This window comes from Melospiza georgiana, chromosome 5 (genome assembly GCF_028018845.1).
Source record: "Melospiza georgiana isolate bMelGeo1 chromosome 5, bMelGeo1.pri, whole genome shotgun sequence".
Lineage (NCBI taxonomy): Eukaryota > Metazoa > Chordata > Aves > Passeriformes > Passerellidae > Melospiza > Melospiza georgiana.
In genome coordinates this window covers 53,694,251-53,711,560 of record NC_080434.1, presented here as the reverse complement: position 1 = coordinate 53,711,560, position 17,310 = coordinate 53,694,251, and the positions used below count along the sequence as shown (strand labels likewise).

At 37.0% G+C, this 17,310-nt stretch overlaps 1 protein-coding gene across 2 annotated transcripts in view; it reads left to right on the top strand.

The window, feature by feature from the left end:
- Positions 1-17,310, top strand: part of HTT (huntingtin) — an 81,264-nt gene that overhangs the window by 17,412 nt on the left and 46,542 nt on the right. For both annotated transcript variants that reach the window (XM_058025368.1, XM_058025367.1), the window contains 16 exons: positions 1,911-1,991; positions 2,348-2,712; positions 4,523-4,646; positions 4,922-5,040; positions 5,925-6,036; positions 6,559-6,699; positions 7,355-7,513; positions 7,605-7,702; positions 9,151-9,290; positions 10,104-10,167; positions 10,571-10,671; positions 12,209-12,355; positions 13,388-13,508; positions 13,756-13,832; positions 15,980-16,131; positions 16,524-16,726. In XM_058025368.1, the coding sequence (XP_057881351.1) occupies positions 1,911-1,991; positions 2,348-2,712; positions 4,523-4,646; positions 4,922-5,040; positions 5,925-6,036; positions 6,559-6,699; positions 7,355-7,513; positions 7,605-7,702; positions 9,151-9,290; positions 10,104-10,167; positions 10,571-10,671; positions 12,209-12,355; positions 13,388-13,508; positions 13,756-13,832; positions 15,980-16,131; positions 16,524-16,726 (2,204 nt within the window). The remainder of the gene's footprint in view (positions 1-1,910; positions 1,992-2,347; positions 2,713-4,522; positions 4,647-4,921; positions 5,041-5,924; positions 6,037-6,558; positions 6,700-7,354; positions 7,514-7,604; positions 7,703-9,150; positions 9,291-10,103; positions 10,168-10,570; positions 10,672-12,208; positions 12,356-13,387; positions 13,509-13,755; positions 13,833-15,979; positions 16,132-16,523; positions 16,727-17,310) is intronic.

Sequence of the window (17,310 nt, the reverse complement as noted above, 5' to 3'; positions counted from 1 at the left end):
TTTGAGGTCTAAACAATGGCATAAACAATTTGAAGAAATCCCTTCACAGTTTTGTGCTTTGTACAGGTTTATTTTCAAATTGTGAATTGTTCATTTCCTGTTGCTCTCCATTGTAGAAAAGAGGGAAAATCCAAGCCTATTTCCACTTCCTTCTTGAAGTCATTCTGCAGTCATACAGAGTAGTGGGCAATGGATGGGACTTCTCAAGCTGCAATGCTCCTTTGTGTGTAGAGGTGTGAAGTGAGGCTGATCTACAGAATTCTGTTTCACATCTTTGCAATCTTGCTGCATCAGATCAACTTCAGTTCTGAGCAGCTGGCCTGCATTGGTTCATTTTTGTTTCAACTTCAGAAGTTTATTTGCAAAAAAGGCTGAAAATTCCTTTTGATACCAAAGCCTATGTTTTGAAAGCAACTTAACTGGATTTTTTTCTTGTCAAATAGAGGAAAAGTATCTTGCTGTGTGTGTTATATACTCATTAATACATTTAAGCATACAAAATCTAATGTGCCTAATGACTGGTTTTCAGTGTTCTTATTCTTTCACTTACTTTTAGAGGTGGACAGCCATGGAAAGCAGAAGAACATCCTGGTTTGTTTCAGTGAAATGGATGTAAATGTGCAAAATAATAGAGAAGAATATATTATATTTTGTGCTTTTTGTTGGGAACTCCTAGCAGGATTTTACTCATTCATTCATAGGAGTGTGTAGTTCTCCATTACTGTCATTTTACATGGAAGGTATATGGAAATGCCATGTTTACTTTTCTGCCTTACTTACAGTTTTGAGTATCATAAATCATGCTTTTCAGAGGAAGGGAATTCTACAGTGGTACTGCTATGTATGAAAGCAGTGGAGAAAAATTAATACAAAAACCCACAAAATACAAAAGTGTATTAATGCTTTTTTACGCCTAGTTAACTTGAATAAGGTACAAAGATATTCACCCAGAGTTTTCCAAACATTAGTTTCTTGCATTCTGAAACTTAGACTACCAGTGCAGCTTGGTAGTCTAAGCAAAATCCTTCTCAGAGCACTTGGTGTGAGTCCCTCCGTCTCAGCAAGGGAGTTGCAACCTGTAGAAGGATGAGCTTAGCAGCTCCCTCTGCACTCCCTGTGCTGTCCCAGGGACAGATTTGCAGTGCAGTTGTGTCCTTGGTTGCCTTCCAGGCAGTGTGCATCTGCAGGTATCTTTCTCTTTCCACTGCCTGTAACATAAGTAGATAATGCTCTGTGAGTAAGAGATGTGGTGGTTGGGTTATGTTAGAAGTGGTTCTCAAGTTTCTTATGGCAAAAGCATCTCTGAAGATTTTTTGCCTTAGTAATCCTTAGCTCTCCATGGTTGTCCATGGTTCATCACCCTCTCCCACCTGTGTTGCCTTGTGCTTCTACTCTGCACTGCTCTTCCCCCTGGGCTTTTTCTGTACTGTCATCTTTGGAGTTCTGAGCAGCCTTTGATAATTTTTATAGCCTTAAGGAGGAAGAGGTCATTTATTCTATTACTTGTGGTGCATTAATGCCTTTTAGAGTTGAGGGCAGACTTCCAGATGCTAGATATCCAGTCCTTAGGAATAGCACATACTTGATGAAATTAGTGGGATCCTAAATGTTGTCCACAAAAATAAGCTAGAAGTAATAAGATTGTAGGTTGTTTCCTGAATGGTTGCACTGGTAAATAAAATTGCTTAACTCTGTTTTCTTGTCACTGTTGCCTCTTTCTTTCCTGATGAATTAGTGAGGGACTGGATGTGCACTTTATTCATTCCTTTCACCTGTTACCCCTCATAGCTATGAAAAATTATTTGGATAAGCTTACTAAAAATAGATTTCACATCTGACTTCAGCTGTTCAGCATTTCAAACTGACTATAATTTTTGACAACTAAAGGTTTTTCTTGTATCACTTCTCAGGTAAAGTACTTCTTGGTGAAGAAGAAGGCTTGGATGATGATTCTGAAACCCGATCTGATGTCAGCTCTGCATCATTTGCAGGTACCTGCCTTTCTCTTTAGCAGTGCAGTCAGCAAATACATTCTGTTATTGCTCTATGCAAAATGTCCAAGGGATGTGTTGTGGTGGTAAGGAAGTTTTTGGGCATTCAAAAGACATGGTGAACAAAAACCATAAATACTGTGGAGTGTAAAACATAAGGAAATTGAGTGCATTCTTTTTTTAAAGAGATGGGGTGGAATCTTTCTAAGATGCCTGTTTTCCTACCTGTAGTTTAACTGTTCCATTACACACTTTCCTTAGCCTAGTTTAAGATGTGGTTTAGCCTGCGTTTTCATGTCAAGAGTGAAACACAAATTCAAGCACTGGGCTGACTGATAAATGCCTGTGTTTTGCAGCTTCTGTGAAGGGTGAGATAACCAGTGAGCTGGCTTCTTCATCAGGAGTGTCGACAGCTGGCTCGGTGGGGAGCTCAGCTGCGGACGCCACGGGCCACGACATCATCACGGAGCAGCCGCGCTCGCAGCACACGCTGCAGTCGGAGCCCGTGGAGCTGCCCAGCTGTGAGCTGGCCAGTGCAGCTGCTGAAGGGGAGGAGGAGGAAATGCTCAGTCGAAGCTCCAGCCAGATCAGTGCTGTCCAGTCAGATGCCACTATGGATTTGAATGATGGCACGCAGGCTTCCTCACCAATTAGTGATAGCTCTCAGACCACTACAGAAGGTCCAGACTCTGCTGTAACCCCTTCAGACAGCTCTGAAATTGTAAGTGTGCAGCGGGCAGAGGGGGGATCTCCTTCTACTGAGGGGCCCGACATATCTCAGAGCTCTTCCATGGAGGGCCCAGACTTGGATTCGTCTCCTTACTCGTCTTCTACTTTTCAATCCTCAGCTAGTAACAGTGGAAAGGTCAGCAGCTCACACCTCTATTGGAGAGCTTGACCTCCTTTTAACACTTTCACTTCAGCAATAATGAAAAGCTACAAAGCTGGAATCAGTGTGTTCTCTGGGTAGGTCATGTGAAGGCATTACAGATGTCGCTCACTGGAAGAATAGCAATTATCAAAGTCTTGCCATAAATATCTTCTCTTAGTAGTATATCCTTAATTTTGTGTGTATATATATATATATATATTAATAATTGTTTTGGTGCAGGAGGGTTAATGGAAGTGTTAAAGGGTGAGCAGTTTTTTTGGAATGATAAAGAAATATTTTTGGAGCACAATGCTTCACGCTGCCTTCTGCCTGTGCTTTTACACTTGGCAGCACGAACTCTTTTTTTTTGACTTTTTATTCCATCTTAAGGATTTCTCCTATAATGGGCAAACGCTGCATGATTTACAAATGTAGCAGTTACATATCTAATAAACACCTGAAATGTGCATACACTAAATCTATTTTAAGACATTTGTCTCTCTTGGGCAAATGTATTGTGAGCTAGTAGTAAAAACACAAAAATACAATTACTGGGAACCAGAGGAGAAAATTCAAAAGGGCAAAAATTTAGAACAAGTTAAGAGCTTTTCAAATGTATCAAACTTTTGGCTCTCGTTTTCTGATAGTAATTTGGAAGAGTAGTAGTCTCTTAGCACTATAAAAAATAGTAAATTTATAATCATGCTAAGAAAATACTTCTGCAAGTGTGAGAATTCAAGAACCAAAGGGGTGATGATAATTGCTCTCTGAATTAAATGAAGGCAGTGCAGAGGCCAAAGTGAGCAGGCATTTATTGACAAGATGTGTTTATTGGCATGATGTGTTTATGCAAATTCTTGTCAGTTGGCATACTGTTTACAAGCAGTGATTATGTGTAAAATTATCCATTCATAATTGAGACTAAGTGGTTGTCCAAATTACTGACACGCAAGCTTTTTAATGAACAATTTCCAGGTGCTTTTAAAAACAGGAAGTAACTGAAGAAGTGTCCTGTTTTCTGAAAAAATTAGTGAAATTGGTTTTTTTACTTTACTGTAATTGATCATTATGATTAACTTTTATGGTTATTTTTTCATATACCTACTGCCTATATATTGCCTTGGTTCCAAGGGTCAAACTCTTTTCCAGATGAGTCCATTTTAGCAGTCTCTAGTTTTGAGTGAAGAAATTGAAATACTTTAAACTTCTTTGTCCTTTCTTGTCCTACACAGCGTGTTCTCGGTTTGATTTCACATATACAGGACAAGTGAGGTTATGGGGGATTTTAACTGCAAGGGCTAACTTCAGTTTGTGGCAGTAAAGGTGTTGGTTGTGATTTGTAACTGCTGAGAGAGAAACATTTGTGATGAGGGAGCAAGGGGAGCTGCAGGGGAGCAGTGGACTGAGTTTTACTTGGTTCCTGTTGGTAGCCAAGCTCATATCTCAGCTGAGAGACTCTCCAGTGGAACTATGGCCTCCAATAGCCCCAGAGCTGCAGGAGGAGGGGAAGTGCTTTGGGGCTTACATGCAGCTGGGCACTAATATTTATCAGGCTCATGTTTGCTTTCAGACTATTTGTAGATTACTAACACTGCATGTTTCAAATTTAATGCTCTTTGTAAAGATAAATTAGTTTAAGCCCTGTCCTTGCACTGTATAGGTTTTGGAGGGTGCTGAAGGACAGTATTCTGGAATGCAAATTGGGCAGCTGCAGGATGAGGAAGATGAAGCTGCAAATATTCTCCAAGATGATTCGTCAGAGTCCTTCAGAAATTCTTCTCTTGGTATGTGGATAAATACAGGGGTGGGTCAGACTGGGGACACCATTAGACAGGTGTTCAGGTGCATCTGCACTTCAGGGGAGTGAAGACTCATTTAATGGATATGAAAAACAAATAACTAGATGGATACGTGCAATAAGGAATATATTTCAACACTTGTGATCAATTACTTGTTGTGATCACTGCTAATTTGTTTTTCATGTTTGTATAATTAGTGTAATTAAAGTGCTTTTAGTTTGCATCTGAAATGGTATTTCATGAATTGTCTTTTTCTAAAGCTCTTCAACAGTCTCACCTGCTGAAAACCATGAGCCATAGCAGGCAGCCCTCTGATAGCAGCGTGGATCGATTTACATCCAAAGAGGATGCAGCAGATGCTGGTGAACACGAGAACAAGGTGAGAAGTCGTCACAGTGGTCAGATTTAAAGTTCAAAACAATGAAATTTTTAAAAAATTAAATTACAGTTATGATGAAGTGGTAAATGTGGGAAGCATGTATATATGATGTACCTTGTTATAGGTCAAAGTAACTCGGGTTGTGTAGGGAATCTTGAGTTACAGCCTGAATTTCATTTAACATAAGGTGAATACAAAAGTATTGATATCTTAAATGCAATCACTAGCAAAGCCATACTAGAACACCCTGCTGAGAACACAAACCCTTTTTTTCTGTGCATTAGTAGGCTAGACTGATACTTTCTTACTTGAAATATCTTTGTGCTGATTGCTGCCTGTGTAGGTAACTTCATGATCTCCTCAGAGGTTAGTCTTTGAGCCTGGTGCCATTCTAACTACAAGTTACTCATTTCCTCTTTACATTTTTCTGACTTTATCTTTGGACCTTGTTCTGAGCTGGGGTGAAAGTTTCATTTGTGGAAGGCAGAATTAGATCAGCTTGGACTATTGGGGAATTCTAAATGTGAAACTACAGAAAACAACCTAGAAATAATGAAGTTTCCAAAGTTTGATGGCAACAAATGCTTTAGCATGCTCTTCACATGCAAACAGCAAGTCTAGATAGTTTAGAAAAATCTACAATAAAATATTTCTGTAATAAAATTGAACCAGTTCTGATACAAGCTATAAGCTTCTCCAAAGCATTGCACTTTGAGGCCTTTTTTTGAATATATATTAAACTACATATGAATGTTATATATTCATTTTATATTAAACCATTTAGACATTTGAGGATGTACAGTATTTCTAAATCTTGTGCTAATATTTTTTTCAAGTGAAGATAAATTTTTCTCTGTATAAACGCTGTGATTTGCCTTCAATAGCCCTCCAGGGTAAAGGGGGACATCGGGCACTACACTGACAGAGACTGTGCTCCTTTGGTGCACTGCGTCAGGCTGCTGTCGGCCTCCTTCCTGCTCACTGGGGACAAAGGAGGTATGCTTGTCTTTGAGCTTCATTGGTTCTCTGCACAAAGGTGGAAATGTGATCATTTTGCTCTGTCTTGGTTTTGATGTCGCTTTATTAGAAATGTTGGATGTTTTTCTGTGGCAGTCCCTAAGCACCACATTTCCATTTTTTAAAAATACATCCAATACATACATTCCTGTCGTGGTATATGACTGATTTAAGGTGTTTGTTCATTTTTCCCTTTTCTAAACTCTTACTTGCCCACATGCCCATGTAATATATTGTTTTTTGAAGGAGGTGAGCTGGAAGTATGTTATGGCTGGCTGTATTTGAGTATTTCAAGTATATTTCAAACACAGCTCATTTGAGAAAAGCAAATAGGTCATATATCACTGCTGCCACTGACAAACTGCAACTGCTTGCTCTGCCTTCATGTTTTTGTACAGGCTAAGCTATTTTATTTTATATAATGTTACTAATTAAATTTAAAATTAAATTCAGCAACCTTTAAATACCTTCCTTTTAATAATTTTTGTTTCTTCCCTGCAGCTGTAGTTCCTGATAGAGATGTGAGAGTCAGTGTAAAAGCCTTGGCAGTAAGTTGTGTTGGAGCAGCTGTTGCACTTCACCCTGAGTCTTTCTTCAGTAAACTGTATAAAACACCTCTGGAGGCAATGGGAGAAGAGTATGGTATGTTGCAGTTCACATATCCCATTTTAATAGTGTTGTTTGAGTTTTCAAATAAGTGAGGCAGCATCTACCCTGAAAGCTCCAAACCCAATTTGGTGTTTGTGAACAAATATTGCACAGATTGGATTGAATGTGCTGTGCCTGTGATGAGGTATATTTTTTATAGCAAAATTTAAGTTTCAGTGGATGACCTTGTAGAGCTTCTGACAAGTTGAAGCTGTTTTGAAACAATGAGTATGTGGAAGGGGTTGTTTATTTTACAGATGTTTTCTTCTGATTTAATTTAGTCCATCTTACAGATTGTTTCTAAGTCATTAGGTTCACTTTTACAAATGAATCCCAGGGACCTGGAGTGTGCAGCTGGTTTGATACATTGACCAAAATGCTTCTTCTTTTTCCCTGGAGCATTTTGTGTACAGTTGAAATAAATTGTTAGTGTTTTTATATAGGTGATGATTGGTCTGAATGGTGTGATTGATCTGTAGATTGCATGCACAGAAAGGGATCTCAAGAGGGGAGAGCTATGGTGGGCAAGTTTTGGATGTGCTGATGTTGATTGTCTAATAGTTGAGACGTCCACTGTAACATTTTTATGAATCAGTAAAGTCTAATACTAGTGTTTTTAAAATAAAGTAGTTGTAACTTATTTTCTTAGAGGAGCAATATGTGTCGGACGTTCTGAACTATATTGACCATGGGGATCCCCAGATCAGAGGAGCTACTGCCATTCTCTGTGGAACAATTGTCAACTCCATTCTAATTAAATCCCGCTTCGATGTGGAAAAATGGCTAATAAATGTCAGAAGCTCAACAGGTAACAATTTATTTTATGGGTATCTTTTTGTCTTTTAATCTAAGATTGCAATGTTTCATTGCTCAAAATTGTTTTTTTTCTTTTTTTTTAGGAAATCTCTTTTCCTTAATAGACTGCATACCTCTGTTACAGAAAACATTGAAAGATGAGTCCTCTGTTACATGCAAACTGGCTTGTACAGCTGTGAGGGTAAGCAGTAGGAATTTATTTGCACCACACAGATCACAAGGTTGTGATTCATTTCTGGGATGCTGCTATGTGCAGATGTCTAAACATCCAGCATAAACTGATTTCTTCCTGAAGAACTTTATTGGCACTGAAAATAATTATGTGGTTAGATCATTGTAATCTAATAATTTTGTTTCTCATGAGAAATGTACTGATATGAGCTTTAATGTTACATTAACCAAGAGTAGGATGAGTGCACTAAATAGAAAGGCTATCTAGGCTAAACAGGGGAGTGTGAACATATAACACCTGGCTGTAGCCTGTGTTTGGAGAATAAAAATTAAATGTGAGAAATGACAACTAAAATAGTGATTATTTTCTGAAACAGTAATTTTTAAAAGTGGAAAAGTGTCATGAAACAAGCGGTTAAAATTGGGTGAAAGATCCCTCAGGCAATTGTTAAAACAGAGGTGACAGCTGAATTGGCGAGTGGAATTTAGAGGATATGAATTTTATTTCTTGAATAAAATCTGTGGAAAGTGTTTGATGAAAAAGCAGAGGGGTGAAGGAGGGAGTTTTCTTTGAGAGTTTTTCCAATAAAGTAGAACACAGACAAATCAGAGACTTAAGAACCTGTGAGGCAAAGCATAAATTTGAGTAAAACATGCATAGTTTGTGTATGGGAATTATGGGTTTATATGCAAAGAGGAGGGGCTTGTGATACAGCTGGGGGAAGGAAATCCAGGTAAATGCTGGCTTTTTTTTTTACCTTCTGTTCAGCAATCTTCATGTTTGTGTGTAGTGTTTAATGTGTGACTACACTTGTCATAATGGCTTTTCAGAAGACCACTGGAATTGTTCAGTTCAGGCAACTTAGTAGTACTAGTCAACTTTGGCTCTTGCTTTTTCTCAGTATACGGTATGGTTTGACATTTTGGCAGAAATGTTCTAAGCCTGTTTGGTTGTTAATCCTCAAAGAAGAAGGTACATTTTGTGTAGTTAAATAAGACATGGAAATGTGGAGTTCTATAACTTTTTCTAAAGGTCACACATTATGCCTATAGTTGAACATCCAGATATATATATAGTTGAACATCCAAGATTTTGGAAACCAGAACCAGGTGTCTCAAAGTACCCTGTGGAAATTGGGAGACTGTTTTTGAACAGATGACAATATAGTGTCTGTGGTGTTTAAGCCTTGTGAGTCCTCCTTTAGAGGATTGCCCTCTGATCTGTGTGGCCTGCATTCCTCTCCAGAGGTTAATTTTATCAGCAGGTTTTAGCAGTTCACATAGAGATGGTTTTCTGGCCTTGTAGGGTACCTAGCTCTGGTGCTTATCCTAGCTCTTATGAAATAATTTTTTCAAGTATTCTAAAGAAAACAGGTTTTTTTTTTTTTTGATGACTTTCATTCTGCTTTTCAGATAACCACTCCTGTAATATAACTGAAAGTTGTTTTTTCTTCTCAGCATTGCATCATGAGCTTATGCAGTAGCAGTTACAGTGAGCTAGGTTTGCAATTGATTGTTGACCTCCTTGCTCTGAAGAACAGCTCCTATTGGCTTGTAAGGACAGAACTTCTGGAAACACTTGCAGAGGTAGATTTTCGGTGAGTGTTCCTATTTTTCCATGGGTGTGGTAGCTGAAGTGCAGGGAAGTACAGGAAACTGAAACTGTAATGGCACAATTTCTTCTGAAGCATTAATGAGTTTCATAAAACTAATTCAGATCGGTCAATCCTGTATGAATTCCTTTGTAAAGTTACCACTGACTGCACAACCAAGCCCAATCCTAGTAACACTGTATTGAAGTTTATTGTTCATTAGTCTGTTGTATCAAGTCTTCTCTAAATGTGTGATCAGAGAGGGACCACATCATTTGGAATCCAACTTAGTTTCTCCATCCAGTTTTATGTGTTTTTTAAAGAGAAAGTCCCTGACATGTACTCTGTTATCAGCTCTCTGTAGTCACTCGGTTTCTTTTAATACTGAAATAAATGTGACTTGTTCTTTTTCTTGCATTCTCTCATCCTGTATTGATTCTTCCAAGTTGAAAGATAGAAGATGTTTATATGAAAATTCTTAGTCATACAAAAGTGGATTCCTTGTGAATAGTGATGTTTGGAATGTGTTACTGTCTTTTCAAATTAGTCTGATGATTCTGTGCATGGGAAAAAATACAATTAAAATCATGGTCTTTAAATAATGGGTTTTTTAAATGGAAGGACTATTTTTCTTCAGTTACACTAGCCAGATAGTAGGCTAGCAAATAACTTACCTTTTCTAAAGCTTGCAAAAAGTGTTTACTATTTACATTTTCCCTATAGCGGTTTAAAAAAAAAAAAAAAAGAACCCTCAGAGCAGTGAAGGGAGGAATAACACACAATGTTCACTAATGTACTATAAATTCTATTTTGTGATAGGCTAGTCAACTTCTTGGAAGGAAAAACTGAGAGCTTGCACAGAGGTATTCATCATTATACTGGTGTAAGTAAATTATTTAATCAGTATATTGTGTTTCTGGATTAAGGTACCAGTGCAATGTCATCGCTTTGTTTTTAAATTCTGTCAACACGGATGGCCGCTGTGTTTTTTGTGTAAATAATTCACATTCTAAAACTTACTACAATTGGGAATACATTTACTATGGTGATTCAGATATCTTTGTTTTCTCTGGTCTGTTTGTGTGTTTTGTAGCTTGTTCTCTTTAAACTTAAAAAAAAATTGACATTTGTGTAGTCAGAGAATGTGGTTGACAGTGTTAAGGTGAAGATGGTCTTGCAGGCTTGTATGACAGATGAAATCTCACTTGTGAACTCTCCTTTCACAATAAGGTCAAATGATGAAAATGGTCAGTGAACTTTATTTACTGTGCTCATTTATTTTCTAGCTATTAAAGCTTCAGGAGAGAGTACTTGAAAATGTTGTAATAAGTCTACTTGGAGATGAGGATCCAAGAGTGAGACATGTGGCTGCAGCTTCATTAACGAGGTACATGTGACATTTTCATTTATAGGAAAAGAAAAAGTAGTTTAGGAAGATACTTGCATATTGATGTGTACCTATAACTAAAATAATCACTTGGGTGTTTTTAAAATACATATATATATATCTATATGCATGTATATATATTTGTTCAAAAGAGAGATGGGAAACAAATGCATCTTTGTGGTACCTGGGACATGCATCATTCTGACTGATCAGGTAATTGTACTTTGCTTTCTATTAGCAATCCATTTACATTAAATTACATTCTGAGGGTATTACATTGTATTACATTCTGAGGGTCACTTTCAGTTTCAACTTCTTCAGAATATTTTTTTTTTCATGCTGAAGTGGTTTGTTCAGTATCCTGGCAGTGGCTGACTGACTTAAAATGTTACAGTTCTACAGATTTGTCCCAACTCCCAAGCACTGTAGTTTTCACATGGTCATACACAGTGTATCTTAAAACTTTTGTGCTCACTGATTACAGTGCAGCAGCTAATTTTGTTTGCAAAGCAGATGTTTGCTGTAACCTACTACAGTTATAGTTGCTGTACAGATAAATGCACCAAAGGGTAAGGATTAGTTGGTAGTTTATTTGCTGGAATTCTAAGACCTAAATTTTATGTTTAAAGAAGTTGGGAGCATGTAATACTGAATTCCTGGTATATTTTATTATCAGAGGAGTTTTCTTTCCTATTTTTTCATGGTGTTAATTGCCATCCATTCCTAATAACAAATAAAGGACAACTAAACTTTTAAAGTTCTGACATTTTAAAGTGTTTATATTGCCAAAGCAGCTCAGCAGAGGAGTCATGAACTGTTGCATCATAGAGCTTATGGCTTTTATTAAGGGACTTGATTCTGAAATTGAGTTATTTTATTAACTGGGTGGTAACAAGTTGAAGTTTTTTCTGTCTTCATGCTGACATAGTGACAGGAGGTGTGTTAAGATTGGAAAAGACAACCTGCCCAAGAAAACTACTACAAGCTTGTAGAAACCCCTTGAAACATCCAGTAAGGACATTAATTTGGAGTACCCCTGAGATTATAAAAACATGTAAAATAGCTTTTCATTTAATGTAAGTTGAAAATACTGTTCAAGAAGACTGGATTTGATTTTATGTTTCCGTGTTGCTGCATAGAGATCAGATGGTAAAAAATGTTTTTTTTCAGTAAAAATGAGTTCTCAGTTGATACAGATACTCATGGGGAAAATATCTGGGGAGATCAGGGAACAGCAAGAGAGAAATAATCTATGTAAGTGTTTGTTGTATGTATGAGGAAGTATCTTCATAAAATACTTTTTTTTAAAATTACTGTATGTCTGGAGCAGTTGATTTGTCCTAACTTGAGCTCCTTGATTATAATGAAGAGCAGTTATATAAAGGTATATTCAGCTTAATGAATTTAGGTAATAGCTATTTACAGTTTGATATATGTAATTTAATATATGTAGCTTGCTGAACTGTATATTAACTGTATTTAAACTGGGTGTTTAAATAATATCTGATGATCTTTTTGACACTTAATTTTCTTTCAGGCTTGTTCCAAAGCTGTTTTATAACTGTGATCAAGGACAGGCTGACCCAGTGGTGGCAGTGGCACGAGACCAAAGTAGTGTCTACCTGAAACTCCTCATGCATGAAACACAGCCCCCATCTCACTTTGCAGTGAGCACTATCACCAGGTGTGTTTCCTGCCCGGCCTTGCTTCCAAAGGAATGGAGACCCAAATTTCACTTTGCAAGGTCTAGGACTGTAGTTAAATCCTACAAATCCATGTGCTTATGAATTCCTTGTTTAGTCTGTAGGAGCACCTGTAGTAGGTTTAAGCTCTGCAGAAACTGACTCATGTTCAAAGAGTATGTTGTGAGTTACTGGCGACTGCTCACACACTGAGAGTCCTTGTTTTGAGATAGTTTCTTCCCTTCATCCTGAAGTCACCCTACTTGGCCATTAAATCATAAAACCAGATCCAGCTTTTCAAGCTAATTGTATGTATGTTACTATTCTTCAGGTGTGTTCACCCAGGTTTATAACTCTCCACATTCTGTTTAATGATTGTAGTTGCAGAAGGTTGTACTCCCTTTATAACTGAAAAATAAATTCTAGTTTTGATAGTGTGATGTTGTTGTATTTTTGCTGCCAGTTGTACTTTTTCAGTCTTAAGACAGTATGAGTTGTATATATTTGTAGGGGTTGTTGGATTCTATCAGTTTGTCATAGAAGTTTTTAATTATATATCTATTGGTATATGGTCTTGATCCTCTCACTTAAGATATATGCTATAGTATGGAAGCAATAGTACTTTGTGGATCTAGTGTTATTCTGCATAGAAAATGGAGTTTCTACAGCAATAATCCAAACTTTGTGAATGTGCAAAAATGTTGAATCCATTTGAGCTACAGCAAAGACCACAGCAAAGTAAATTGGGTGGTCATTTCTCAAGTATCTAGTTAGAAACTGACAGTTGATCTACTACTTCTGTTCGCTAACAAAGAGGATTTATTTATAAACCAAATAGCATTTAATACAGCTCCAAAAATACAACAATATAAGGTGGTATTTAGACTGTTTTCTGGTTTTGTGTGTTACAAGCAGTCTGTGAAATACATGCTAATAATTTAAGCTTAAATATTAAGTAATAAAATTAATAATTTTTGATTGGGATGGGGTTTTTTAAGGACGTGTTTTAGTGGATATAAATGTTTTTGTTTCAGAGCATACAGAGGTTACAATATGCTGCAAAGTCCAACAGATGTCACTATGGAAAACAACCTTTCAAGGGTTATTGCAGCAATTTCCCATGCACTGACAATATCCACTACAAGAGCACTTACAGTGAGTTTTTGTACATATGAGTTGTACATATGAGTTTCTTTGAGTTTTCTTGCTATGGTGGCTGACTGTTTCCTGTTTTACATGCTGCTTTTTTTTTTTTTTTGTGATCTCCTGACTGTATTTGTATTTGATGCTTTTGTACTGTGACAATGGCAGTAGTAATAGATTTAATTCTCACTCTTAAGATATTGTGTTGCTAACTCTTCCTGTGGTGAAACTAATTTGATTCTTGGTGTCTGCTTTTCAGTTTGGCTGCTGTGAGGCTTTGTGTCTTCTCTCCACAACATTTCCAGTGTGCACTTGGAGTGTGGGATGGCACTGTGGGTATGTTCCCTCTTTTGTTAATCAAGCTTCTGGAAGTCACATTTATGAAACAGAAGTGGACTTGCTTAGGCATTGAAGTCCTGATTTATCTTAGCAGTTCTTTAAGAACTTTGTACAGAATACAGAAGATGGTAACTTCATGTTGTCAGGGTATTAAGTACCAGCATTTGTCACCTCTGGAACCAGGGATTCACAGGGATTAGCTGTCGCTGCTTTTACAAAAAGATAGATATAGTCAGCATCTATGAAATATTCTGTGCTTAAGAACTTTTGAAAGGATGTTTATCTTTGGGATATTATATTTTGTAGTATCTCTCTAAAATTTGAACATTGAAATTTTCATCTTCATTTCATGTCTGGGTTGAAAAATGGTGGGTCAAGGAAGCTAGTTTATCTTGGCTGCTATAATAGTGTCAGATGCATTTAAATTGTTCTGATTTGGCACACTGAGGGGGAACAGCAAATTGGGTATCTATAATACTTCATTGTTAATATAAGTAATACATGATAGGCCCAAATTACTTACATTCTGAAGAGTTTCTTCAGATGAAAATGTACAGCTGGTAGCCTAAAAGTTCTGATTTTGCCTCTGATTATTGGTGCTGTGCCATGTGAGCAGCAAAAGTAGCTACTGGAGATATGCACCTGGAGACCTGTTGGCTTTTTAAATACATTTAATATAATTTTTGTTGATTTTCTTTGTTGCTGACATTGTGTCTCTTACTCTGTTCAGTTGGAAAATTTTGTCTTATTTTAAAACCAAATCCCAGACACAAAAAATGAGCATCCCTCAGATGCTTTTCTTGTCAGCAAGCCCTTGCTTCCCTTGCTGGCCCTAACTGTGGTGTGCTCTGTATGTGTAGAATAAAAAATGTGGTCCAGTGGTAACAAATCAAGTAATTTAGGATGTGAGCAGTACTTAGCTGAAAAATAAAATCAATATATCTTCTCTTCTACCTAGCTTAAAAATGTTGTTCTAAAGATGCATGTAATATTTATAAATGATCCAATGGTGTAGCCTTTGCCCTTTCCTCTCATTCCTTCTTCACAAATTTTTGGCCAGTGTTTATATGAATTTAGACTGTAATTTTATTTTTGTGGAATGATATAGACATTTCTTGTTCTGGATGACATGGATAGTAACATGAGAATTTTGCCAAAAATTCCTTCCTATCTTAAGTGTTGTTGTTCTTATGATTAACAAGTTACTGGAACTGCTGCATTCCAACACTGTACAGCTCAACATAGATTAAGTAATGGACTTCTGACTGGATGTGAAATAAATAACAGTTGCCTGTGAAAATACTTTACAGAAACCAAAGAAAGGCACTGTGATTACCTCTGAAGCTTTATCAGAATTATAGCCATACTTAGTGTCAGGTTAATTTTCTGAAATTCCTGTTGTGTGAGACTAGAGTAACTGTATTAGAAGATTTTAATTATTTCAAATTTAAAAATATTTTGAACGATTTCCAGATTCCCTTTATTTAGAGATTATGTAAGATCTTCTCCTGAAAGAATCTGAAGTATTTAGGTCTTACAGCTTTGAAGTGATGTGTGTAATTCACAGAGCATCACCAAACATCTTACTGTGATCTCTGCCTGCCCTTTCTTAAACTTGACTTCCATGGGAAAATCTGATTTTATAATTATTGTCAAGGAAAATACAGAATGCAGCAGAAAACTACCATCTTGGATTGTGTTCACTCAAAAAATATAGAAGATTTGTTGTAATGCAATTGTTTAATTAATTTCTTGTCACTTTAAAGCACTGTCTTGTTACATTAAAATACTACAGCTAATGTCTCCTGTCCTTACCTTGCGTATGCACAAGACTTAACTGAAGATAGTTCAGGACTGTAGTGGGTAGCAAATAAATACAGAATTCTTCAGTTTATCAGTAGGTGTCACTATAGCCTTGATATTTGCTACTAAAAGGAAGGTAATGGCTCTTCAAGAAACCAGAGTATTGTCAGGTCTCTGCTGTAAATTGCTTTTTGAAGTTGTATTTGAGTGTTAAATGTGTATTTCTGTAGCACAGATTTAATTTCATTAGATTAGCCATCTGCTTGACTTGGTTTTCTCAAGACTTTTAATTTGCCAAAAGGGAGATAAAAAGTCATGACATTCCAAAATTAAACTTGCAGTGTTTCCCAGCCAAGCTCTTCAGATGAAGCTCAGAAGGGCTGCACCATTGGTATGGCTGGCTTGGTCCTGTCTCTGCTTTCATCAGCTTGGTTCCCACTGGACCTCTCAGCACATCAGGATGCTTTGATTTTGACTGGAAACTTGCTTGCAGGTAAGCCAGGATAAGAAAAAGTAGGATTGTCCTAATATTTTTACCATTAGCATTAGAAGGTCCATATCTCACTCTATTCTGATTGTATGCCATGAACAACTTCCAAGATTAAGCAGAAGAAATAAAGAAGGAACTTCCACCCAGGAGGTTTGACAAGAAACTGCCTCTTTGTAGCTGAGTTGCAAATTTCCTCCAGTTGCCAAAGGGCATGCTTAGTACAAGCTGGGTACAAAGAGCTCAGATTTTGTTGGTTTTGTTTTAAACTGTGCAGCTACTCCTGGCTTTGAAATTCTGATTGAACTTCTGTTCATACAGAGATGATAACCATATCTGCCTTCAAAATTTTCTGGTGCTTAATTCCAAGTTTTGTCTTTTCTTTCCTGAAATTGTAGCAAGTGCTCCCAAGTGCTTAAAGAATCCCTGGAGTGCTGAAGAGGATGCAAACCAAGGTGCTGCAAAGCAGGAGGAGCCCTGGCCAGCTCTGTCAGATCGAGCTCTGGTCACTTTAGTAGAACAGCTCTTTTCTCATCTGCTGAAGGTCATCAATATTTGTGCACATGTGATGGATGATGTTGCTCCTGGTCCAGCAGTAAAGGTATATATTAAAAATAAAAAATAAAATTATGTGACTTAAATACTGTTGTGCTATAGACCTCTTCACATTTTAGACTTGATATAGGTAAGTATCTAATTCCTTGATGACTCCACTTTGTATAGTAAAACAAGTACCATGAAAAAAATGCATATTTTTCTTCACATAAGAGGTTTTTCTTTAGTTCTGCAGTGTTTAAAATATTACCCTAAATTTTGAGTCTTTAATTCCTGCTGACTTCACTTTAAACATTAATTCACTGAGGAGTATATAGAGTACGTGAATTATTGGATGGCATACTCTGGGAAGTGTGTTGACTTTTGGGTTGGTTGGCTGGTTGTAATGCACTCAGCTCCTTTTGAGGTTAAAAATAACTTTTATCTTCTGAATATCCTGTAAAATATTTTGACTTTTAAAGAGCTTATATCAGGTACTTCCAGGCTCGGGGATTTTCGAGATTTTTTTGAGGCATATGCATTTAGAGACTGATTTAGAAACTGTAAGACAGTATTGTTAAGATCAGTAATTTCTTCATATTTTAAAAATGTTTGAATATAATTTTGACACTCCTTTATTTGGAATCAAAA